General features: G+C 40.6%; 1 protein-coding gene across 1 annotated transcript in view; it reads left to right on the top strand.

Annotated features, from left to right (window-relative positions):
• Positions 1–25,261, top strand: part of LOC126272524 (cytochrome P450 6k1-like) — a 183,975-nt gene that overhangs the window by 143,973 nt on the left and 14,741 nt on the right. Inside the window, exon 7 of the mRNA XM_049975440.1 lies at positions 10,940–11,191. Within this exon, the coding sequence (XP_049831397.1) occupies positions 10,940–11,191 (252 nt within the window). The remainder of the gene's footprint in view (positions 1–10,939; positions 11,192–25,261) is intronic.

Genomic DNA, 25,261 nt, shown 5'->3' with positions numbered 1-25,261 from the left:
GGTTTAAGTCTGCTTGACACATCGGTTCCTTTAATTATAACCTGTACCCATACAGAATTATGGTAGTGGTATGTCAGTTTCACAAGGTCATGCATAGAGAGAAATATGTTTCATCAGAATTAGTATGCCATTATGCATAATACATATATCATCTTTATTGTAGTCTATATTTGTAGTTTACAGTTAGAGAAGTAAAACTATAGGCAGACACAGCATAGTTTATAAGCCTTTCTCAGTCTTGATTGTCTGGGAGATGTACTCCTACACTTGTCATCTTTCATGTGTCCCTTTTAACCCCCTAGTAGACAAATTGCAGAACAATATCCTTAGTAAAGAATGCTTTATGTCTGCTCGACCCAATCTTTCATGTATGTGTTATCCATGGTGATGTAAAATCTTGATCTGTGATACATCACTTTAACGGATTTATGGGCTGAGAAAATTATACTTCCCCAACTTTAATATAGCACTTATGTGTAATACCTATGGCATTTATGTAGGAGTCTATGCCAACAAAATTGTCTACGCTACGCCTATCAGGCCCCTACTTTAGTAGAGTACTGCTGTTAAGTAATGACTGTTGCCATTAACAGCCGACAACTTCCATTATCCTGATTTTGAAATACAATTTGCGTACAAAGAATAGCCAACACTCAAGCAGAGCAATGGAACTGGATGGGGACTATGTAAGGTTTACAAGTAAATAATTAAAACTGTACCCAGACAGAGCATAGTTTATATCTCTTGCTTAGTCGTGATTGTGTGGAAGGTTTACTACTATACAGATCAAACTACGTGTATTTGTATTACCCTTGTAGACAAAGTGCAGAATAATATTGGTGTTACGTATACGTTCTGTGCCGAAATGTTTAATATGGAATGCTTTAATTGGTCTATTTTTCTTAAGCCCCACAGAATAATATTGTTTGTAAGACCAGTCCTAATTTGGTAATATTTTTATTTGATAGTATTGTGGAGAACAGTATCCTCACATGAAAAAATATATTTCTCCAGCTTTAATATGACTCTTTTGTATAATACATGTCTCACCTTTCTCCACTTTATTGGAGTCTGCATTATAATTTACGCCAACAGATGAAGGATGGCTGGTATCAAATATCGTAAGCACACTTTGAAGAAATATAGTTCTTACTATTTAGTACATTTACGCAGGCTTCTATAGAGCCAAGCACACAGTCGATTCCATAGTTAGAAATCGTAGCTTCTAGTATGATAACACCATGATCTTTATCGAAAGAAGATGTAACAGTCTCATCATTCTTTACATCATTACTACTCCCTTGATAGTTTTCCTCTTGCATACAGAAGTCATGGTTTAATGTTAGGTAGTCACTCATCTCCATTTTCTCAAAGATCCCATCAGTCTTGCATTATTCTCAAATCCTTACGGTGATAATTATTTATATGAAGCTGATAGATTATTCCAGGCACATGACCCATAAGAAAATGTTTTTTAACGACGGCCAACCCTACTTTATGTGACATAACTATGGGATTTTTATATTTCCACGAAATGATTGTCAGTGGCACACTGCTAAATTTTTTCCACTATGCCTATTGTTGATGCAGGACTGCCCACATGGGGGTATATGGATGTTTCGTCTTGACACCATGTCTCTAGGAGAGTCTTTCCTTTATTAAAACACATCCCTCTCATAAGTCCAGTACTTTCTTTAAGATTTACAACTGCTACTATTAATCCAGTAATTCCGATTACTCCCTCTGTATAATACTTTTTGCTAAGTGTACGGGGTGTGACAATAAAATAATGAGACCCATGTGAAAAAAATTTTGATTACCGTGTTGTCTCCTTCAAAGTTGTTTCCTTCTGATTGCACATACTTTTTCCAGCGCTTCTGCCATTGATGGTAACATTTCTGGAGCTCATCTTCTGTAATATCTTCCAAGACCCTCGTCACAGCTTTTTGGACATCTTGTGTTGTTTGAAAATGGTGTCCCTTGACCACCGTTTTGACTTTTGGAAATAGAAAAGAGTCGCACGGAGCGATATCTGGTGTATAAGGTGGCTGTGGTAGTAATGAAATTTGTTTTGAGGTTAAAAATTGCTGTACTGACAGAGCACTATGGGATGGCGCATTATCGTGATGCAGAATCCAATTATCAGCTATGTTGGCACGGTCACGAAGAACTCTTTCACGAAGTCTTTCTAAAATTTCTTTGTAGTAATATTGGTGAACTGTTTGTCCAGGAGGCACCCACTTTCTATGAACAATTCCCTTGCAATCAAAGAAGCACCCAAGCATGCATTTCACTTTTGACTTTGGCATGCGAGCTTTTTTTGATCGATCCCTTTGAACACCATTGCGAACTTTAGTGTTTTGTCTGTGGGTCGTACTGAAAAAACCAACTTTCATCACTAGTGATAACACCGCTCAACAGTTCTGGATTGATTTCCGTTTGCTCTAACACATCGGCTGCTACATTTTTCCGTGTTTCTCGCTGTTGTGGTGTGAGATTTCTGGGGACCATTTTTGCACAAATCTGTCTCATACCAAGATATTCAGTTATTTTTAGACGAACCGTTTCTCGATTGATGTTAATTTCTTCTGCAATCATTTTCACGGATAATCTGCGATCAGATCGTACCCTGGCCAAGTTGAGATCTGTCTGTGAGGTCGATGGTCGTCCACTGCGGTCTTCATCTTCAACATTGGTTCTCCCTTCACTAAGCATTTTATGCCAACGAAAAACTTGAGCTCTTGTCATAACCTCCTCTCCAAAAGCCTTCTGAAGCTACCGTAAGTTGACGTCGCGTTTTCACCCAATTTAATGCAAAAAGAAATGGCACACCGTTGCACAATATTATGCGGTTCCATTTCCGTGACGAGAGACACACACGTGACGCTACTATTGTAGAGCAGTGTGCAGTACAAGCTGCCTCTGGCAGGCTGTTCCACAGCGCAAAGCACTTGTTAACAGCTGATACAGTCCTCAACGCTTTACCTTTCTTTCTGTCTGAGGATTACAGTTTGCGTCTTTTTAACGCCGTGGAGAAACTTCCGCATCGACAAATCGTGGTGTTGTCTGTTAGTTTTACAGTTTAGCACTAAAGTCGTGATTCCTTAACGTGGGCTGATTTTTTCCAAGGAATGTTAAGATCATGATATAATTATACTGACCTATCTAGATATTATCCGTGTCAAAGACTGTCAATGTGTGATGTCTCATTTTAAAAAACAGCAACAATTCTTTGTGTGTATATACACTGAAGCGCTAAAAAACTGGTATAGGCCTGTGTATTCAGATACAGAGATATGTAATCAGGCAGAATACTGCGCTGCGGTCGGCAACGTCTATATTAGACAACAAGTGACTGGCGCAGTTGTTAGATCGGTTACTGCTTCTACATTGGCAGGTTATCAAGATTTAAGTGAGTTTGAACGTCGCGTTGTAGTCTGCGCATGAGCGATGGGACACAGCATCTCCGAGTTAGCGATGAAGTGGGGTTTTTCCCGTACGACCATTTCACGAGCGTACAGTGAATAACAGGAATCAGGTAAAACATGAAATCTCCAACAACGCTGCGGCCGGAAAAGTATCCTGCAAGAATGGGACCAACGACGACTGAAGAGAATCGTTCCACTTGACGCAAGTGCAACCTTTCCGCAAAATGCAGCAGATTTCAATATTGGGTCATTCAATGAAACATTGTCGATATGGGCTTTTGGAGTCGAAGGCCCACTCGTGGACCCACGACACAAAGCAGTGCACGATACACAGGATAACGCCTCACCTGGGCCCGTTAATGGCACTGGACTGCTGATGACTGCAAACATGTTGCCTGGTCGGGCGAGTGTCGTTTCAAATTGTATCGAGCAGATGGACGTGTACGGGTATGGAGACAACCTTGTGAATCCATGGACCCTGCATGTCAGTGGGGGACTGTTCAAGCTGGTGAAGGCTCTGAAATGGTGTGGGGCGAGTACAGTTGCAGTGATATTGAACCCCTGATGCGTGTAGATACGACTCTGACAGGTGACACGTACGTAAGCATCCTGTCTAATCATCCATTCATGTACATTGTGCATTCAGACGGACTTGGGCATTCCCAGCAGGACAATGCGACACCCCACACGCCCCGAATTGCTACAGAGTGGCTCCAGTAACGCTCTTCTGAGTGAATGGTGGGCTCCATGTGGTTCCCTTTATGTTTGACCTCTTCTTAAGACAGTGTTACTAGTCAGGCGGCATATTCGTTGAAAGCACCGATGATGGCTGTTATCAGTTGAAATCGATTTGCAAAAGTAAATAAAGAAAACATAATTTTGCGACTGGTTGCTGCTTATTTGGTAATTTTACTCTTCTGAGTGTAAACACTTCGCTGGCCACCAGACTCCCCAGACATGAACATTATTGAGCATATCTGGGATGCCTTGCAACGTGCTGTTGAAAAGAGATCTCCACCTCCTCGTACGCTTACGGATGTATGGTCAGCCCTGCAGGGTTCATGGCGTCAATTCCCTCCAGCACTACTTCAGACATTATTCGTCCTGTTGCGGCACTTCTGCGTGCTCGCGGGGGCCCTACAGGATAATAGGCACGTGTATCAGTTCCTTTGGCTCTTCAGTGCGTAACTGGTGAACCAGGCAATGCTGCACAGTTGCTAAATATTTAACTCGTTGGACGTACATCATAAACTACTTCCTCTCTCTCCCTACCCAGTTCTTCCCCGCCCCCCCTCCCCCACCCCAGTCTTTGTCCATCTCCTCCTCCTCTCCCTCCCTTTCTGAACACCTCCTGGCTCACGTTTTCACCGTGCGTGATCCCCACAGCCTATTTCCGTTTCCTCCACCTTTCTCTGTCCTCTTACTCCTCTCTCTGACTGTAAGGCCTGTTTATTGCAATTGCAAACGTAATATTGATTGGAAACTGAAGTCGCTTAATATGAATGGGTAATCAGTTGGGATCATTGGTATACGAGGTATGAGCAAGACCCGTCCAGCTGGTAGGCCTCTGATGACAATAACTTCAGAGGCAGTGTTCTGCTCAGTTTTAGTACGCAAATGGGTAGGATTACAAGGTTTCGAACGATTCAGATTCTGTAGTGGCATTCTAATCATAAACCGATAAACCATAAATACGGTTTCCGTGTTTTCTGTAACATCGACAGCGTGGGAGAAAACAAAATAGCACAGTCTCATGTATATAATTTTTGATTGAAATTGTATATAAGGAATAAGAATGTACGGGAGTTTCAGAACTCGACAAGATGAAGAAAGAAAAGCTTATTAAACGTAGGCTCTAAAATGCTTTACGAAGTATGAGCACTTGTTTGTCTTCGATACTGTAAAGCACGGCGCTTCTACTTCAGGCTCTTTGCTTTCAGTATTTGGGGAGGTCGTGATATGAACCAAAACAAGAAAATAATGTCCATTAAACGTTGGCTCTAAAACGCATACATTGACAGCTGTGAGTACTTGTTCAATAGAAGAGTGTATTTTACAGTAGCAAAAATCAGCCAGCTCACATAGCTATTAAGTTACGCATTTTTGAGCATATGTTTACTGAACATCTGTTTCTTGTTTCGGTGTACACTACCTCCTCTCAAAATACGGAAAGCAAAGAGCTTGCTTGCTTCACAGTATCGAAAATGAAGAGATGCTGATAGCACTTGAGATATGAATTTTAGAGCCCATGCTTGCCAGACTTTTTTCCTTCTTGTTATATGGGGAATCTATTCCTGAAGTTTTGGAACACCCCGTACAAAGGAGAAACAATTAGTCCCTCCAATCATAATTGAAACTGACTGCGAGAAAGAAATCGAAACCGCTCATTTTCTCAGCACAGCATAGCATTTTCTTTGTCGCAGTCAGTTTTAACAGAAAACCTGTATATTGTAGCATAAAACGATATAGTATGTGTCAGTCTGAACGTTCGTTAGTGTAAAGCGTAAAAATTTGAAGTACATTGATCAGTTTAATTCAGATTTTAACGACATTCACAGAAAGCCTGTATATTGTAGCATAAAACGATATGGTATGTGTCAGTCTGAATGTTTATTAGTGTAAAGCGTATAAATTGAAACGTTGTTATCAAAAATTTCAAAACCATCTTGGCCAATAAACATTCAGACTGACACAGGTTATATACTTTTATACGATAATGTACAGGTTTTCTAATATATATCGTTGCACTGAAGAGTATATTTTCGTCCAGTACTACATAATAGTATAACTGAGGAACAGTGTTACCAAAATTTTTACAAGATACTCTAATGAACATTCAGGCAGACACAGGATATATATATATTTTAATATATATAATGTATATGTAAATTTTAAAGGGGAAACTTTGTTACCAAAGTCTCGAAAAGTTCTTGACTGATGTAACTCGAATTTTTATACTATACTCTAATAAACTACGTACGTAAGCTACATGTTTTTTAAATATATATGGTATATAAATATAAAATCTGCAAATATTGTTAACAAAAATTATGTCCTCTTCACATACTGGCCGCTGCTGTTGCGTTGTCGTCCTGGAGGAAGGTCAACGTGCGAATGGCTGGCTTCTTCTCACAGCCTTCTCTGCTTTGTCCTTCCCGACTGCCGTGCCGGTGCTTGACTATACGCCATAACAGGATGTTGTAACAGCTACATTGCCTTCCCCCAGCACATTACAAGGAAACACTGCAAAGCATGTTGTCGTACCGAGTCTCATGTCCCTAGCAGTCCCTCATCCAATGTTCGCTATTAGGTATCAGGACGCTTCTGATTGGATAGTGTGCGAGTATGCCGTAAGAGAATGACGAGTTTTTAGTACATGGAACAGCTGACGTAAAAATTATTACTGGGCAGGTCCTGCCACAGAAAAAAAATGTCAGGGTGAAGAAATGTTAATAAAGCCTGATTTATCGAAATGTCCCCAATAACTAATACCAGAGTTATAACATTTATTAGAGTCGCACCCTGTAGAGTGCTTTGCCCTTAAACGAGCAGCACCATGCTGCATACTGAATCGATTGTCTGTACAACCACAGACAGAGGTCCGCTGCTTCTCCTCCCGAGCGAGTGATAAGTGTACACACGTGTGGCCGGCACGTGAACGCTGTTGGGTCGCCCCCTTAGAAGCAAACAGGTAGCCATTAGACCACAGCTATCTGTTACATGGTGTTGTCCTGGCAGCCGCGGCTGACATCTGGAAGAGGCAAGCGCGATCACAGACACGATGACACATGTGGTCTCCTCCTCACATTTTTTTGTTTGTTTTAAATACACTCCTGGAAATTGAAATAAGAACACCGTGAATTCATTGTCCCAGGAAGGGGAAACTTTATTGACACATTCCTGCGGTCAGATACATCACATGATCACACTGACAGAACCACAGGCACATAGACACAGGCAACAGAGCATGCACAATGTCGGCACTAGTACAGTGTATATCCACCTTTCGGAGCAATGCAGGCTGCTATTCTCCCATGGAGACGATCGTAGAGATGCTGGATGTAGTCCTGTGGAACGGCTTGCCATGCCATTTCCACCTGGCGCCTCAGTTGGACCAGCGTTCGTGCTGGACGTGCAGACCGCGTGAGACGACGCTTCATCCAATCCCAAACATGCTCAATGGGGGACAGATCCGGAGAACTTGCTGGCCAGGGTAGTTGACTTACACCTTCTAGAGCACGTTGGGTGGCACGGGATACATGCGGACGTGCATTGTCCTGTTGGAACAGCAAGTTCCCTTGCCGGTCTAGGAATGGTAGAACGATGGGTTCGATGACGGTTTGGATGTACCGTGCACTATTCAGTGTCCCCTCGACGATCACCAGAGGTGTACGGCCAGTGTAGGAGATCGCTCCCCACACCATGATGCCGGGTGTTGGCCCTGTGTGCCTCGGTCGTATGCAGTCCTGATTGTGGCGCTCACCTGCACAGCGCCAAATACGCATACTACCATCATTGGCACCAAGGCAGAAGCGACTCTCATCGCTGAAGACGACACATCTCCATTCGTCCCTCCATTCACGCCTGTCGCGACACCACTGGAGGCGGGCTGCACGATGTTGGGGCGTGAGCGGAAGACGGCCTAACGGTGTGCGGGACCGTAGCCCAGCTTCATGGAGACGGTTGAGAATGGTCCTCGCCGATACCCCAGGAGCAACAGTGTCCCTAATTTGCTGGGAAGTGGCGGTGCGGTCCCCTACGGCACTGCGTAGGATCCTACGGTCTTGGCGTGCATCCGTGCGTCGCTGCGGTCCGGTCGCAGGTCGACGGGCACGTGCACCTTCCGCCGACCACTGGCGACAACTTCGATGTACTGTGGAGACCTCACGCCCCACGTGTTGAGCAATTCGGCGGTACGTCCACCCGGCCTCCCGCATACCCACTATACGCCCTCGCTCAAAGTCCGTCAACTGCACATACGGTTCACGTCCACGCTGTCGCGGCATGCTACCAGTGTTAAAGACTGCGACGGAGCTCCGTATGCCACGGCAAACCGGCTGACACTGACGTCGGCGGTGCACAAATGCTGCGCAGCTAGCGCCATTCGACGGCCAACACCGCGGTTCCTGGTGTGTCCGCTGTGCCGTGCGTGTGATCATTGCTTGTACAGCCCTCTCGCAGTGTCCGGAGCAAGTATGGTGGGTCTGACACACCAGTGTCAATGTGTTCTTTTTTCCATTTCCAGGAGTGTAATAACGTTATTCTGTAAACTGATGTCAGCTGAATCGGATCTTCATGCAGAATCAGCAGCGGTGAGTGGACTAGGCTTCGAGCCTGGAATCTCCTGTTTACTAGTTGCGTTCACCACTACTTCACCCAGGCACAGTGTTTATCGCAGTTGCATAGACTGTCTCGGAACGCCTGCCAGACGACCCACATTCCCACCCAGCGCCACCTACCTCATTCCCTGTCCATGCCTTCGATGCTCGCTACTTTGAGATTCCCACTGGGGGTAGAATGTAATTGTGCATCCACACTGATGACGATGAGGTCCCATACTCCGAGAAGTATAGGGGACGGCGCGGGGGACCCGAACCGCTGTACTAGGTAAGGTCCTAGTGGAGGTGGTTTGCCGTTGCTTTCTCCGACCGTAATAGGGATGAATGATGATGATGAAGATGACACTACAACACCTAGTCATCTCGATGCAGGAAAAATCTCTGACCCCGCCAGGAATCGAGCCCGGGACCACGTGCGTGGGAAGCGAGAACACTACTGCAAGACCACGAACTGCGGACATCCACACAGAAGATGTGGCGAACCAGTTATACGAATGCATGGTGTCTATTCTTTCGTACATTAATATAACTGATCCGCTCCGATGGGCAATGAATCCACCACCTTCAGTGCGGATCCACAATTACGCTCGACCTTCTCCATAAATATCAAGGTAGCATGCATGGAGGACATGTATGGGGACTGTGGATAGGTGGCGCTGGGTGACATATCGAGATAGTTTGTGCAACTGCGATAAGCACTGTGTCCTGTTGGTGCAGTGATTAACACAACTGCCTCGTAAACAGGAGATCCAGGTTCGAATCCCAGTCGAGCACTTATTTTCACTCTTCGCTGCTGATTCCGCATAAAGTTGCGATGTAGCTGACATTAATACTTCTTTTTCTTTCCTTCATTTCCTTTCTTCCCCCTCCACCCTCAATTTACACATACGTATCACAGCTGCGGATTCAGTGTGGTATCTGTTCTTTCGGATATGTCCAGTAGAACGGACACCACACATTCATATAAAGACCATTGTTCGGGTCCTAACGCAGTGGGCTGACAACTGGGTGGTGGGGAATTGTTTGAATGTGGAAACATGGGATGTCTGTGTACTTTGTTTACAGTGCAACTGATACTAATCAAATGTGCGCAAAATAATCCCCATTGTCCACATAGTGAAACTGGTATGTAATAAGAGTGTATTTGTTTAAATACTGTTCTGTGGTATCTTTTAAACATATCTGTGCAATTTATAACTAATCTGTTTCACGGCAAACGTGGCATGATTCTTGAAAAGCTGTAGAAAGTGGGTATTTTCAATAGTGGCAATCACATAGGTTTCAGCAAAAATTGTAAAAAATTATATTACTATTGGTTGGCAATAAGAGAAGAACTGGGGAGGACAGGTTTTTAATTTCCAGCTGACACAATTGCGCTGTTGCCATCATCTTGGATTTTTTGATGTGTCATTTCAATTTTAGTATTACGCTACGATATGCTGGAGACAGTAGGATGGCAGGGGGGGTGGGCGGGAGGGGTGTGGTTATGCCATGAAGTCGATATCAAGGTCAAAGTAAAAGGTTGTAAGTCATTAATGTGTGGCCATGAATGTGGGAAACCTTAGGGTCAAGGGTCAACTACTATGCAGAGTTACCACTGAATATCTACTCTGAAGTCAGTTATTTTGGTCCAGAAACCAGTGTAATATTCGAGAACACATTTTCAATAATTTGGCAGCAACCAAAAAAAGTTTAAGTACTGATAATTAGTTTTAGAGAAGCCTAAAGGATTGATTTGAGGCCAACTCCTTCGACTTCTTTGGCGAATTTCTTAGCAGAACTGATTGATGTTTATGGATTACTAAGAATGTCAAATAAAATGAGTGTTGCAGAAATATATTATTTGTGCAAGTCTTCAGCGGCATAATATAATGTGTGTAAATAAGTTTTGTGAACTGATTTTCTCTTTGATGATTGCCTAAGATATATATTCACTTCAGTCATATTTTGTGATAAGTTTATTATTTCTTCTTAAATGAGAATATCTTAAACAATTTTCGGTTTATGCCACATCTGTCAGGGGAAGAGATTTTAAAAATCTCTTTTTTTCGGTAAGAATCTGTTATGTGTTTTGTTCTGTGTCATGTTCGACGTCTTTGTAGATTTCCTCATTTATGGAAACAAAAAATACAACTAATCTAATCTAGACCCCAATCTTTTATGAAATTGCAGAGACGCTACGGAAGTATCCGGCACTGCCACTCTTGAATCGCGAGTGCAACCAGGAGTACAAAATTCCAGACAGCGACATTGTGCTGGAGAAAGGAACACCGATCTCCATATCGGTGCTGGGCCTCCACCACGACCCCAAGTACTTCCCGGAACCAGAGCGATTTGACCCTGAGAGGTTCTGCGAAGAGCAGAAGGCCCACAGACACCCTTACGTCTACTTACCTTTCGGAGAAGGACCACGCAACTGCATAGGTCGGTATCTACTTGACGTTTTATTGCATGCAGTTGTTTTGTTCTTGTCTCTTTATCTTACATGACTGACACATTCTCGAACACAAGTATACATATTTCTGGTATAGCATTATTTCTTTTTGCATAACCATATTTACCGAAGGAACAAAGAAATCTCAATCACAAGTATACATATTTCTCGTATAATAATATTTTCTTTTTTGGTACAACAATATTTACCGATGGAACAAAGAATTAAACGAGTTTTCATTCCGCCTACGAAACTTAGAGCTCTTTTAGGTTCGCTTAAGGACACTTTTCCCTCAGAAGGCCTAGTGTTTATAATATTTGTAGTAGCTGCGGCACGTGGTAACGTCAAACATACTTGCACCGTGGGAGACAGATATGTTGGACATCGATGATGCATATGCCTGGACCATCCAAAGAAAGCGGCAGTGACAATTCATTGTCTCTGTACATGATTACTAAAATTCTCCCGTCCAGACTTTTGTACTGGTACAGCGTAATTAACGAAGCGGTCGAAATTCACGATTGAACAAACCTTGTAAACAGAGATACAGGTTTCTTGTGTGATGATGACGTCCCATACTCCTTGACAGAGCGTAGGGGAACGACGCGGGAGACTCACACCGCCGTACTAGGCAAGGTCCTAGTGGTGGTGGATTGCTATTGCCTCCCTCCGACCGTAATGCAGATGAATGATGATGATGAAGCCGACACAACAACATCCAGTCAACTCGATGCAGGTGAAAATCCCTGACCCCCCCGTGAAATTGAACTCGGGACCCCGTGCTCGGAAAGCGAGAACGCTACCGCGAGATCACGAGCTGTTTGGTTCACCAAATAAATATGGTCCACTTCGTGCAGCCAGAAACTAGACAACGAATCTCCCATCACGCAAAGATACGTTGATTTAAGAATCTCTCTATTGTGGACCAAGATGGTTTTGTATAATGACCTGGCAATTAGACTACGAGGTGCAAATGAAATTCTTTCACTATCTTTACTCCCCAGTCTAAGATACCAGTTAAATTACAAATCTCAAATTCACTCTCCTAATCGACCCGTCATTTACTCATAGACTACAGGACGGATAGCACTGAGAGATTTAATATACACATGATTTCATTACTTATAATAATTAGACAATGGTATAAAACAAACAAAGCACACTATGAAATAAAGCAGCTCATTAATACATTCTAGTTCAGTTCACTGCTGTCATTAGTATGTTTAGTTATGGAGGAAATAGTAACCACAATAGTTATACCGTCTTTTCAAAACGTAACACTCTTAGAAGAAAATAAGAATAGGTTTTCAAATTCTCCATAAGGTACATCTCAATACACATCTTTTGCCTGAGTTACTATACACAATTACACCAAAAGAAGAATTTAAACTGGGGGTTGCACTTACAGTATCTGACTTTTAGAAGCCATTTGAAAACAGTTAATAGAACGCAGATATCACCTGATAACAGTTGTGTTGGAGATCACGCCATTTTCCTATGTCGTAAATCAATCATTCCAGCTTAAGCCTGCTATTCTGCTCTTCATCCCTTTTCATTGTCATTGTACGTAATACCAGGAATTTTCCAGTAGTGATATCACAACAGAATGTGCTTTCTCAAATCTAAATCTGTCTGTGGAGACTTCTTCGCTCCTCACTCATACAACACGACCCCCGACTCCGAGTTCTACTCACAGCAACATCGTCAGAGTTCCTGTAACAGTTCCTTCACTGCTGCCAGTGTTTAATCAATTACAGTGACTATATTTAACGATATTGTCTGCCTCTCATACAAATTACGTAAATACATGTATTGCAATACTTCATGAAACCCATATTAAGTTTCCACATACAAAACAAAAATAAATAATGCAATTACTCAGAAATATATTTTACTAATATTTCACTGAAAAAATACGGCAACCAGCCAGTTTTTAATGCGTTTTTTATTTACGCCAATATGCATTTCGGGTTTGCACCCATCTTCAGCTGGCAAATTACATGGATCTTCAGTTATTACAGTAGTATAATCTCGACAGCAGTTTGGATGCTGCAGCAAGCCTGTGCAAAGCAACGACTCCTATCAGTTACTTCAATTTCGCGAGTTTAAAGTCACACACTATCAGCTGTTCATTTTACTTACTTTCTCCTCTCCTTGTTTTTTCCTGGCTTTTCTTCTTTTTTGCAATGACACAAACACTTTTTATCACGTATTTTGCACAGGCGCACTGCGTTATCCGCCATGTTGTCGACTGACAGTTTTTGTTTACATACAAATGGTTTATCTATGGACAGAGTTATATTATTACGAAAGTTTTGAGGTTCTAAGATAAGCTATTGTTTTCTAAATATTGACTTGGCTGATAGAAGTAGTCTAACATAACACATTTATACAAAGCAGTAATTCATACATTTACAATATAACAAAGATATAATTAAGATATTAGAATTAAGATTTTTATGTTTTTTACATGCATTTGCTGGGTTTATAACAGATTATGTTGTTTGTTGATTGTGCTTAGTAAGTGGTTTGATAAGTAGAGTGTGGAAGGTTTTTAGAAATATTCGGTTTGGCAGCTCTGTTTGGTCGTTAAGTATGTCAGAAGGGGATGCATGTTTATGTGAATAAATTTCGATTTCTTCTAGGAGGTTCATTCTTTTTCCTTTGTTGGCTAAGTGGAGAACTTGTAGGTTATGGGATATGTCTGTTACAGTACTTGATGTTCTTCTTCTGCTACATGTTGGGCGAATGTGGATTTATTTAAGTTTTTTAAACGAAGAGCATCCATGTGTTCTCGAAACCGTATGCTGAAGTTTCTCCCTGTTTGGCCTATGTATGTTTTTGGACATGAGTTGCAGTTAAGTTTGTATATTCCTGATTGATTGTACGGTTTGGTATTATTTTTAATGTTATGGATAGCTTTGTCCTTTATTTTGTTATTTGTATAGTAGCTGATTTTGATATCTGTTCCTCGGAACAAGTTTGATATTTTATATGACAGCTTTCCTACAAATGGCAAGCTTACATATTTTTCTTTTGGCTGTGTTGTGGTATTCTTTAATGTAGTTTTGTTATTGTGTTTGTTTACATGGGGATTTATCTTAGAGTTTAGTTCATCTATTAATTTTGGATTGTAACCATTATTGTAAGCAATTGCTTTGATGGTGTTTAGTTCTTCTATTTGGTCAGCTGGTTGTAGTGGTATTTTGTGCATTCTGTTTAGCATTGCTCTGTATGAAGCCGTCTTATGTTGATCTGGGTGGCAGGATGACTTATTAATTGTGTTATCTGTGTATGTTGGTTTCCTGTATACTTGAAATTTGTGTTTGTTGTTGGAGCTACTTATGCAGAGATCCAGAAAATTGAAACCTACTGCTGTTTGGTGTTCTACAGTGAAGATGATGTTCTGATGCATTTTATTCATTTCTTTTGCAAGGTTATCAATTTCTTCTGCTGTGCCATCAAATAAGACTATTATATCATCAATATACCTTCTGTAATAAATTATCTTGTTTACCATCTGGGGGTTTTCTTTAAAAAATTTACATTCTAAGATATTGATGAAAATATCTGCTAGCAAACTGGCAAGGCAGCTACCCATAGCCAGGCCCTCTTTCTGCTGGTACATTTTGTTATTAAAAGAAAAATAGTTGTGTGATAGTACTAGTGTTAATAGATCAATGAATTCATATATTTCTGGTAATGCCAAATTTTTATGTTTAAGTAAATTGTTTTTAATTATTTCTATTGTTTCTTTGACGGGTATGTTTGTGTAGAGGTTTGTGATGTCAAGTGATGCAAACCTAGCAGTATCAGGAATCTGAATTTCCTTTAGACAATTAATAAGTTCATAACTGTTCTTTACTGTGTATGTCTCTTCAAATTTGAATGTGTTGCTAAGGACCTCATTTAGTTTCTTGCTGATTTTATAAGTTGGGCTGCTCCGAGAATTAACAATTGGACGTATGGGACAGTTAACTTTATGGGTCTTAGGTTGTGCTTGTAGACGTGGTGCATAAGGGTTCATAACAGTGCATTCATGTATATCTTTTGCATTTAAGAGGAAATTACTTTTTTTCATCATATTTTTAAGTTTATTCTGTAACTTAAGAGTGGGATCAGACTTAATTTCTACTATATTATTATTACTGAAAAATTCAATGGTTTTTCTTACATATTCACTTTCATACATTACAACAATAGCATTGCTTTTATCTGCTTTTACTACTAAAGCTTTACTGTCACTTAGTTTCTTATTAACACTTTTAAGTATTGTTCTGTCATGGTGCTTTATACTATTATTATTATTTGCTTTCTCTATTTGTTTGGTGATAAAATTTTTAACTTTGTGGCCTATGGCAATCTGATCATTCTGAGTTAGTTTTGCAGTATCACAGGCTATTTTGGTGCCTACTATTAATTCTTTAATATTATTTTCAGTCAGAGATGGGGTGATATTATGTTGAAGCCCTTTATTCAGCAAACTTACTTCTTTATCACTGAAGATGATGTTAGTTGAATTTACTAGACGTTTGGAGAATTTATGATTAGTGTTAGGTAATTTGTCATTCACCTTTGGAATTTGTGACATAAGCTTTTTCAACTTATTATTATGCCTACATCTGACTTTATGCTGTTCTTTCACAGCTATTATAGTGACAAAATCTAAAGCATGGTTGAATTGTGTAGGAGTAAGTTGTTTACCTAGCTCTAAATGTAATCTATATAACTGGTGGTTTAAAAACTGCTTCTTTCTGTGTTGGTTTCGGACTTCAGATTGGAGCCATATAATTTCACTTCTTTCTTTAGCTATTTTCGCTGCTTTGCTTTGACTGTTGATGTTCACTTTCACATATTTTGGAGTTACATTCGCACTTAAACACATTTTATTGAACTTGATACTAAGAATTGTTCTTTCTAACTTAATTTTGTACTTTCTGAAGTCATGTAAAGCTCTTAGTACCTGGCTAGGTAGTGTCAATAACAATTTGTCCATTTTATTTGGACTGTTGAGCTCTGTGGCCGTGGATAATGATATTTCACTGAAAAAATACGGCAACCAGCCACTTTTTAATGCGTTTTTTATTTACGCCAATATGCATTTCGGGTTTGCACCCATCTTCAGCTGGCAAATTACATGGATCTTCAGTTATTACAGTAGTATAATCTCGACAGCAGTTTGGATGCTGCAGCAAGCCTGTGCAAAGCAACGACTCCAATCAGTTACTTCAATTTCGCGAGTTTAAAGTCACACACTATCAGCTGTTCATTTTACTTACTTTCTCCTCTCCTTGTTTTTTCCTGGCTTTTCTTCTTTTTTGCAACGACACAAACACTTTTTATCACGTATTTTGCACAGGCGCACTGCGTTATCCGCCATGTTGTCGACTGACAGTTTTTGTTTACGTACAAATGGTTTATCTATGGACAGAGTTATATTATTACGAAAGTTTTGAGGTTCTAAGATAAGCTATTGTTTTCTAAATATTGACTTGGCTGATAGAAGTAGTCTAACATAACACATTTATACAAAGCAGTAATTCATACATTTACAATATAACAAAGATATAATTAAGATATTAGAATTAAGATTTTTATGTTTTTTACATGCATTTGCTGGGTTTATAACAGATTATGTTGTTTGTTGATTGTGCTTAGTAAGTGGTTTGATAAGTAGAGTGTGGAAGTTTTTTAGAAATATTCGGTTTGGCAGCTCTGTTTGGTCGTTAAGTATGTCAGAAGGGGATGCATGTTTATGTGAATAAATTTCGATTTCTTCTAGGAGGTTCATTCTTTTTCCTTTGTTGGCTAAGTGGAGAACTTGTAGGTTATGGGATATGTCTGTTACTTGATGTTCTTCTTCTGCTACATGTTGGGCGAATGTGGATTTATTTAAGTTTTTTAAACGAAGAGCATCCATGTGTTCTCGAAACCGTATGCTGAAGTTTCTCCCTGTTTGGCCTATGTATGTTTTTGGACATGAGTTGCAGTTAAGTTTGTATATTCCTGATTGATTGTACGGTTTGGTATTATTTTTAATGTTATGGATAGCTTTGTCCTTTATTTTGTTATTTGTATAGTAGCTGATTTTGATATCTGTTCCTCGGAAATGCATATTGGCGTAAATAAAAAACGCATTAAAAAGTGGCTGGTTGCCGTATTTTTTCAGTGAAATATCATTATCCACGGCCACAGAGCTCAACAGTCCAAATAAAATGGACAAATTGTTATTGACACTACCTAGCCAGGTACTAAGAGCTTTACATGACTTCAGAAAGTACAAAATTAAGTTAGAAAGAACAATTCTTAGTATCAAGTTCAATAAAATGTGTTTAAGTGCGAATGTAACTCCAAAATATGTGAAAGTGAACATCAACAGTCAAAGCAAAGCAGCGAAAATAGCTAAAGAAAGAAGTGAAATTATATGGCTCCAATCTGAAGTCCGAAACCAACACAGAAAGAAGCAGTTTTTAAACCACCAGTTATATAGATTACATTTAGAGCTAGGTAAACAACTTACTCCTACACAATTCAACCATGCTTTAGATTTTGTCACTATAATAGCTATGAAAGAACAGCATAAAGTCAGATGTAGGCATAACAATAAGTTGAAAAAGCTTATGTCACAAATTCCAAAGGTGAATGACAAATTACCTAACACTAATCATAAATTCTCCAAACGTCTAGTAAATTCAACTAACATCATCTTCAGTGATAAAGAAGTAAGTTTGCTGAATAAAGGGCTTCAACATAATATCACCCCATCTCTGACTGAAAATAATATTAAAGAATTAATAGTAGGCACCAAAATAGCCTGTGATACTGCAAAACTAACTCAGAATGATCAGATTGCCATAGGCCACAAAGTTAAAAATTTTATCACCAAACAAATAGAGAAAGCAAATAATAATAATAGTATAAAGCACCATGACAGAACAATACTTAAAAGTGTTAATAAGAAACTAAGTGACAGTAAAGCTTTAGTAGTAAAAGCAGATAAAAGCAATGCTATTGTTGTAATGTATGAAAGTGAATATGAGAGAAACCATTGAATTTTTCAGTAATAATAATATAGTAGACATTAAGTCTGATCCCACTCTTAAGTTACAGAATAAACTTAAAAATATGATGAAAAAAAGTAATTTCCTCTTAAATGCAAAAGATATACATGAATGCACTGTTATGAACCCTTATGCACCACGTCTACGAGCACAACCTAAGACCCATAAAGTTAACTGTCCCATACGTCCAATTGTTAATTCTCGGAGCAGCCCAACTTATAAAATCAGCAAGAAACTAAATGAGGTCCTTAGCAACACATTCAAATTTGAAGAGACATACACAGTAAAGAACAGTTATGAACTTATTAATTGTCTAAAGGAAATTCAGATTCCTGATACTGCTAGGTTTGCATCACTTGACATCACAAACCTCTACACAAACATACCCGTCAAAGAAACAATAGAAATAATTAAAAACAATTTACTTAAACATAAAAATTTGGCATTACCAGAAATATATGAATTCATTGATCTATTAACACTAGTACTATCACACAACTATTTTTCTTTTAATAACAAAATGTACCAGCAGAAAGAGGGCCTGGCTATGGGTAGCTGCCTTGCCAGTTTGCTAGCAGATATTTTCATCAATATCTTAGAATGTAAATTTTTTAAAGAAAACCCCCAGATGGTAAACAAGATAATTTATTACAGAAGGTATATTGATGATATAATAGTCTTATTTGATGGCACAGCAGAAGAAATTGATAACCTTGCAAAAGAAATGAATAAAATGCATCAGAACATCATCTTCACTGTAGAACACCAAACAGCAGTAGGTTTCAATTTTCTGGATCTCTGCATAAGTAGCTCCAACAACAAACACAAATTTCAAGTATACAGGAAACCAACATACACAGATAACACAATTAATAAGTCATCCTGCCACCCAGATCAACATAAGACGGCTTCATACAGAGCAATGCTAAACAGAATGCACAAAATACCACTACAACCAGCTGACCAAATAGAAGAACTAAACACAATCCAAAATTAATAGATGAACTAAACTCTAAGATAAATCCCCATGTAAACAAACACAATAACAAAACTACATTAAAGAATACCACAACACAGCCAAAAGAAAAATATGTAAGCTTGCCATTTGTAGGAAAGCTGTCATATAAAATATCAAACTTGTTCCGAGGAACAGATATCAAAATCAGCTACTATACAAATAACAAAATAAAGGATAAAGCTATCCATAACATTAAAAATAATACCAAACCGTACAATCAATCAGGAATATACAAACTTAACTGCAACTCATGTCCAAAAACATACATAGGCCAAACAGGGAGAAACTTCAGCATACGGTTTCGAGAGCACATGGATGCTCTTCGTTTAAAAAACTTAAATAAATCCACATTCGCCCAACATGTAGCAGAAGAAGAACATCAAGTAACAGACATATCCCATAACCTACAAGTTCTCCACTTAGCCAACAAAGGAAAAAGAATGAACCTCCTAGAAGAAATCGAAATTTATTCACATAAACATGCATCCCCTTCTGACATACTTAACGACCAAACAGAGCTGCCTAACCGAATATTTCTAAAAAACTTCCACACTCTACTTATCAAACCACTTACTAAGCACAATCAACAAACAACATAATCTGTTATAAACCCAGCAAATGCATGTAAAAAACATAAAAATCTTAATTCTAATATCTTAATTATATCTTTGTTATATTGTAAATGTATGAATTACTGCTTTGTATAAATGTGTTATGTTAGACTACTTCTATCAGCCAAGTCAATATTTAGAAAACAATAGCTTATCTTAGAACCTCAAAACTTTCGTAATAATATAACTCTGTCCATAGATAAACCATTTGTATGTAAACAAAAACTGTCAGTCGACAACATGGCGGATAACGCAGTGCGCCTGTGCAAAATACGTGATAAAAAGTGTTTGTGTCATTGCAAAAAAGAAGAAAAGCCAGGAAAAAACAAGGAGAGGAGAAAGTAAGTAAAATGAACAGCTGATAGTGTGTGACTTTAAACTCGCGAAATTGAAGTAACTGATAGGAGTCGTTGCTTTGCACAGGCTTGCTGCAGCATCCAAACTGCTGTCGAGATTATACTACTGTAATAACTGAAGATCCATGTAATTTGCCAGCCGAAGATGGGTGCAAACCCGAAATGCATATTGGCGTAAATAAAAAACGCATTAAAAACTGGCTGGTTGCCGTATTTTTTCAGTGAAATATCATTATCCACGGCCACGGAGCTCAACAGTCCAAATAAAATGGACAAATTGTTATATATTTTACTTATTAATAGGAAGTTAACGATTTTCTCTACAGGGAGCAGCACAGACTAGACGCCACTTTATTTAATTCTATTAAGACTCTACAAACTTAGTTGCTAATACAGAGGAACTTAAAGTACACTACTGGCCATTAAAGTCGCTAAACCACGAAGATGACATGCTACAGACGCGAAATTTAACCGACAGGAAGAAGATGCTGTGATGTGCAAATGATTAGCTTTTCAGAGCATTCACACAAGGTTGGCGCCGCTGGCGACCCCTACAACGTGCTGACATGAGGAAAGTTTCCAACCGATCTCTCAGACACAAACAGCAGTTGACCGGCGTTGCCTAGTGAAACGTTGTTGTGATGCCTCGTGTAAGGAGGAGAAACGCGTACCATCACGTTTCCGACTTTGATAAAGGTCGGATTGTAGCCTATCGCGATTGCGGTTTATCGTATCACGACATTGCTGCTCGCGTTGGTCATCCAATGGCTGTTAGCAGAATATGGAATCGGTGGGTTCAGGAGAGTAATACGGACCGCCGTGCTGGATCCCAACGCCCACGTATCACTAGCATATTATCCGCATGGCTGTAACGGATCGTGCAGCCACGTCTCGATCCCTGAGTCAACAGATGGGGACATTTGCAAGACAACAACCACCTGCACAAACAGTTCGACGACGTTTGCAGCAGCATGGACTATCAGCTCGGAGATCATGGTTGCGGTTACCCTTGGCGCTACATCACACGCAAGAGCATCTGCGATAGTGTACTCAACAACGAACCTGAGTGCACGAATGGCAAAACGTAATTTTTTTCGGATGAATCCAGGTTCTGTTTACAGCATCGTGATGGTCGCATCCGTGTTTGGCGACATCGCGGTGAACGCACATTGGAAGCGTGTATTCGTCATCGCCATTCTGATAGCGTATCACCCGGCGTGATGGTATGGGGTGCCATTGGTTACACATCTCGGTCGCCTCCTGTTCGCATTGACGGCACTTTGAACAGTGGACTTTACATTTCAGATGTGTTACGACCCGTGTCTCTACCCTTCATTCGATCCCTGCGAAACCCTACATTTCAGCAGGGTAATGCACGACCGCATGTTGCAGGTCCTGTACGGACCTTTTCTGGATACAGAAAATGTTCGACTGGTGCCCTGGCCAGCACATTCTCCAGATCTCTCACCAATTGAAAACGTCTGGTCAATGGTGGCCGAGCAACTGACTAGTCACAATACGCCAGTCACTACTCTTGATGAACTGTGGTATCGTGTTGAAGCTGCATGGGCAGCTGTACCTGTACACGCCATCCAAGCTCTGTTTGACTCAATGCCAAGGCATATCGAGGCCGTTATTATGGCCAGAGGTGGTTGTTCTGGGTAATGATTTCTCAGGATCTATTCACCGAAATTGCATCTGCATGTCTTCTTCCTGTAGCAATTTTAATGGCCAGTGGTGTACTTTAAGTATGGTAATGTACGTAACACAAAAACAAAATTACTATGTGTACAAATGGGAATCTGTATCATTACAGAAAGACGGGTTGTTGGCAAGTTAACTTTTCGGGTGATGGTGGCGAGGTTGGCCACACGCAACCGGAGATGCATACTGTAGTTTGCCATGCGGCTCCCAATAGCGGAGGCTGGTGCGCCTTGGTGCCAGTAGTACAAGTTAACGGCAGAATTACACCACTTCCGTTTAGGGTCACAGACTATTTACACCGTACTGGTACTGTCTTTGACTCGATTACACCGACACCATTTCGGCGTATTCAGTTGTTTTGTATTATAACTAGTAGTATGCCATTTCAAGACAGTGGTGCATTGAGGATTTTTCGCAAGCTCGTAACCCTTATCAGTAAATGTCAGTTAATGATGCATCTATGATATAAGCCTTCATGAGAGTATATGATAACAGAGACAAAGGACGAAAAATCCATGACTTTGGCTTAGCGAAGTGAATATGGATTAGAGAGTCGAGTGAAGTAGGTTTCTGTCTGGTTATTTCCCAGTTGTTTTTTTCCATCTTGGATTTTTTAACATTTTTTGTGACTTCCTTACGAATGTAGCTAATATCGTCTGCAATATTCGACGTTATGTACGTTTTCGTCTTATTTGGAAACGAAGGGTGAAACAAATACACTGTCGTGACAAAATTCATGGGATAGTAATATGCACATATCGATGGTAGCCAATGAAAACCTCGTTACTCGGTTTCGCAAAATTTTACAAGAGAAGCTAAAACGGTTTCTCAAAAAAATTATGAAGTGATATTGACAAAATTCCTACATGTGTAACTAAACAGTAGAAGCCAAGTTATTGACGGAAGAGAGAAATCCAGCCGTTTTGAAATCTATATTTGATAATTGAGTTACTTGTTATTGGAATTAGAGGTTTTCACGCAGATGGATCGTTCAAATCTCTCTGAGCACTATGGGACTTAACTTCTGAGGTCATCAGTCCCCTAGAACTTAGAATTACTTAAACCTAACTGACCTAAGGACATCACACACATATCCATGCCCGAGGCTGCAGCGCCTAGAACCGCTCGGTCACTCCAGCCGGCCCACAGATGGAGTTATGTGGTTTTCATTGTCTACCATCGATATATAGACGGCGGTACTGTCGCGTATATACGCTATAAAATGATAGTGCATTGACGGAGCTGTCATTTGCAGTCAAGTGAGTTATGTGAGAAGCTTACCGACGTGATTATGCTCACACGACAGCAATTAAAAGACTGAACACAGAATGGTAGTTGGAGCTAGTCGCATGGGACATTCCATTTAGGATATCATTAGGGAATTCAATATACCGCGATGCACAATGTCAAGAATGAGCCGAGAACCACGGACAACGCGGTGGCCTACGGCTTTCACTTAACGACCGAGAGCAGAGGCGTTTTCGTGCAGTTGTCAGTGCTAACAGAAAAGCAACACTTCGTGAAATAACAGCAGAAATGGTTCAGGTGGCTCTGAGCACTATGGTACTTGACATCTGAGGTCATCAATCTCCTAAAACTACTTAAACCTAACTAACCTACGGACATCATACACATCCATGCCCGAGGCAGGATTCGAACCTGCGACCGTAGCAGTCGCGCGGTTCCAGACTGAAGCTCCTAGAACCGCTCGGCCACAGCGGCCAGCAACAGCAGAAATCAACGTGGGACGTACGGCGAACGTATGCGTGAGGACAGTGTTGCAAAACGTGGTGTTACTGGGCTATGGCATCAGACGACCGATGCGAGTGTCTTTACACGACATCGCCTGTAGCGGCCCTCCAGGGTTCGTGACCATATCAACTGAACCATAGACGACTTGAAAACCATGATCTCGTAAGATGAGTCCCGATTTCAATTGGTAAGAGCTGATGGCAGGATTCGAGTGTGGAGTAGACCACACGAAGCCATGGACCCAAATTGTCAACAAGGCACTGGGCAAGCTGGTGGTGGCTCCATAATGTTATAGTCTGTGATTACAAGGAATGGAGTGGGTCCTTTGGTCTAACTGAACCGATCATTGTCAGGAAATAGTTATGTTTGGCTGCCTGGAGACCATTTACAGCCATACAAAGACTTCATGTTCCCCAACAACGATGGAATTTTTGAGGATGAAAATACACCACGTCGCCGGACCATAACTGTTCGCAATTGGTTTGAACAACATTCAGGACAGTTCAAGCAAATAGTTCCCCCGACATGGATCCCATCGAATGTTTATGAGACACAATCGAAAGCTCAGTTCGAACACAAAAAACTGCACCGCCAACACTCTCGCAGTTATGGACGGCTATAGAGGCAGCAAAGCCAATGTTTCTGCAGGGGTTTGTTGAGTCCATGCCACGCAAAATTGCTGCACTACCACCGGCAAAAGGAAGTATACAGTGACTTTTGTCACCTCAGTGTCTTTGGCTGTTTCTTTTCTAATATGTGGCGATTTCCGAGTGTATGGTAAGGCAGGAACCTTAGAGGACAGCTTAAATTGTTGCGAGTGATTCTAGAAGCAATAACCTTCATCTCTTCCGTGTCACAAATATTTGACTTTATTCGCAGTGTACGTTAAAATCACGGAAGAGACATACTTTTCATTTTGCAACGACTGGCGCTTCGGTTGGTTTACTCCGGCCGCTGATGATATGTGGCGCCAGTGCATAGCACGAACGCCCTTCCCGCGAGTGACAAAGGCCGCGGCTGAAGTCAGTCTGGTGGCATAGTGGTCTTCAGCTACCGATCAAGAATTCTACGCTATTGGTCGGCGAATTTGGTGTCTTCACGCCTTCGCGTTTTCTACATAGACTGTCATAAACGGGAGGCTGCAATAATTACTCACTAGTGTGTTTGTCCCGTAGGACAGCAAGATATACAATCCACAAGACCCGCGTTACGATACGGAAGCAGGTAACGTCAGCAGCGCTTCTAGTGGTCTGGCAGTTAATTATGAATACGAGAAAACATGCGACGGAAGTCCGTATTTCAAATTGTAAATACGCCACTTAGATGACAATATTCTTCATTTGCAATTTATGGTTGGGTCTCGTACTCTGATAGTAAAGTGCGTGCCTGCAAATTGAAGGTTTTTGACTTTGCAAAGTAATATACCAATAACTAATCTTTTTTTAATTTCTGGTAAGTTCCTGTGGGACCAAACTGCTAAGGTCACCGGTCCCTAAGCTTACACACTACGTAATCTAAGTTAAACTAACTTACACTAAGGACAGCAGACACACCCATG

Source organism: Schistocerca gregaria, chromosome 5 (assembly GCF_023897955.1).
Source record: "Schistocerca gregaria isolate iqSchGreg1 chromosome 5, iqSchGreg1.2, whole genome shotgun sequence".
In the NCBI taxonomy this organism is placed as follows: Eukaryota; Metazoa; Arthropoda; class Insecta; order Orthoptera; family Acrididae; genus Schistocerca; species Schistocerca gregaria.
This window is presented reverse-complemented; position numbering and strand designations above follow the sequence as displayed.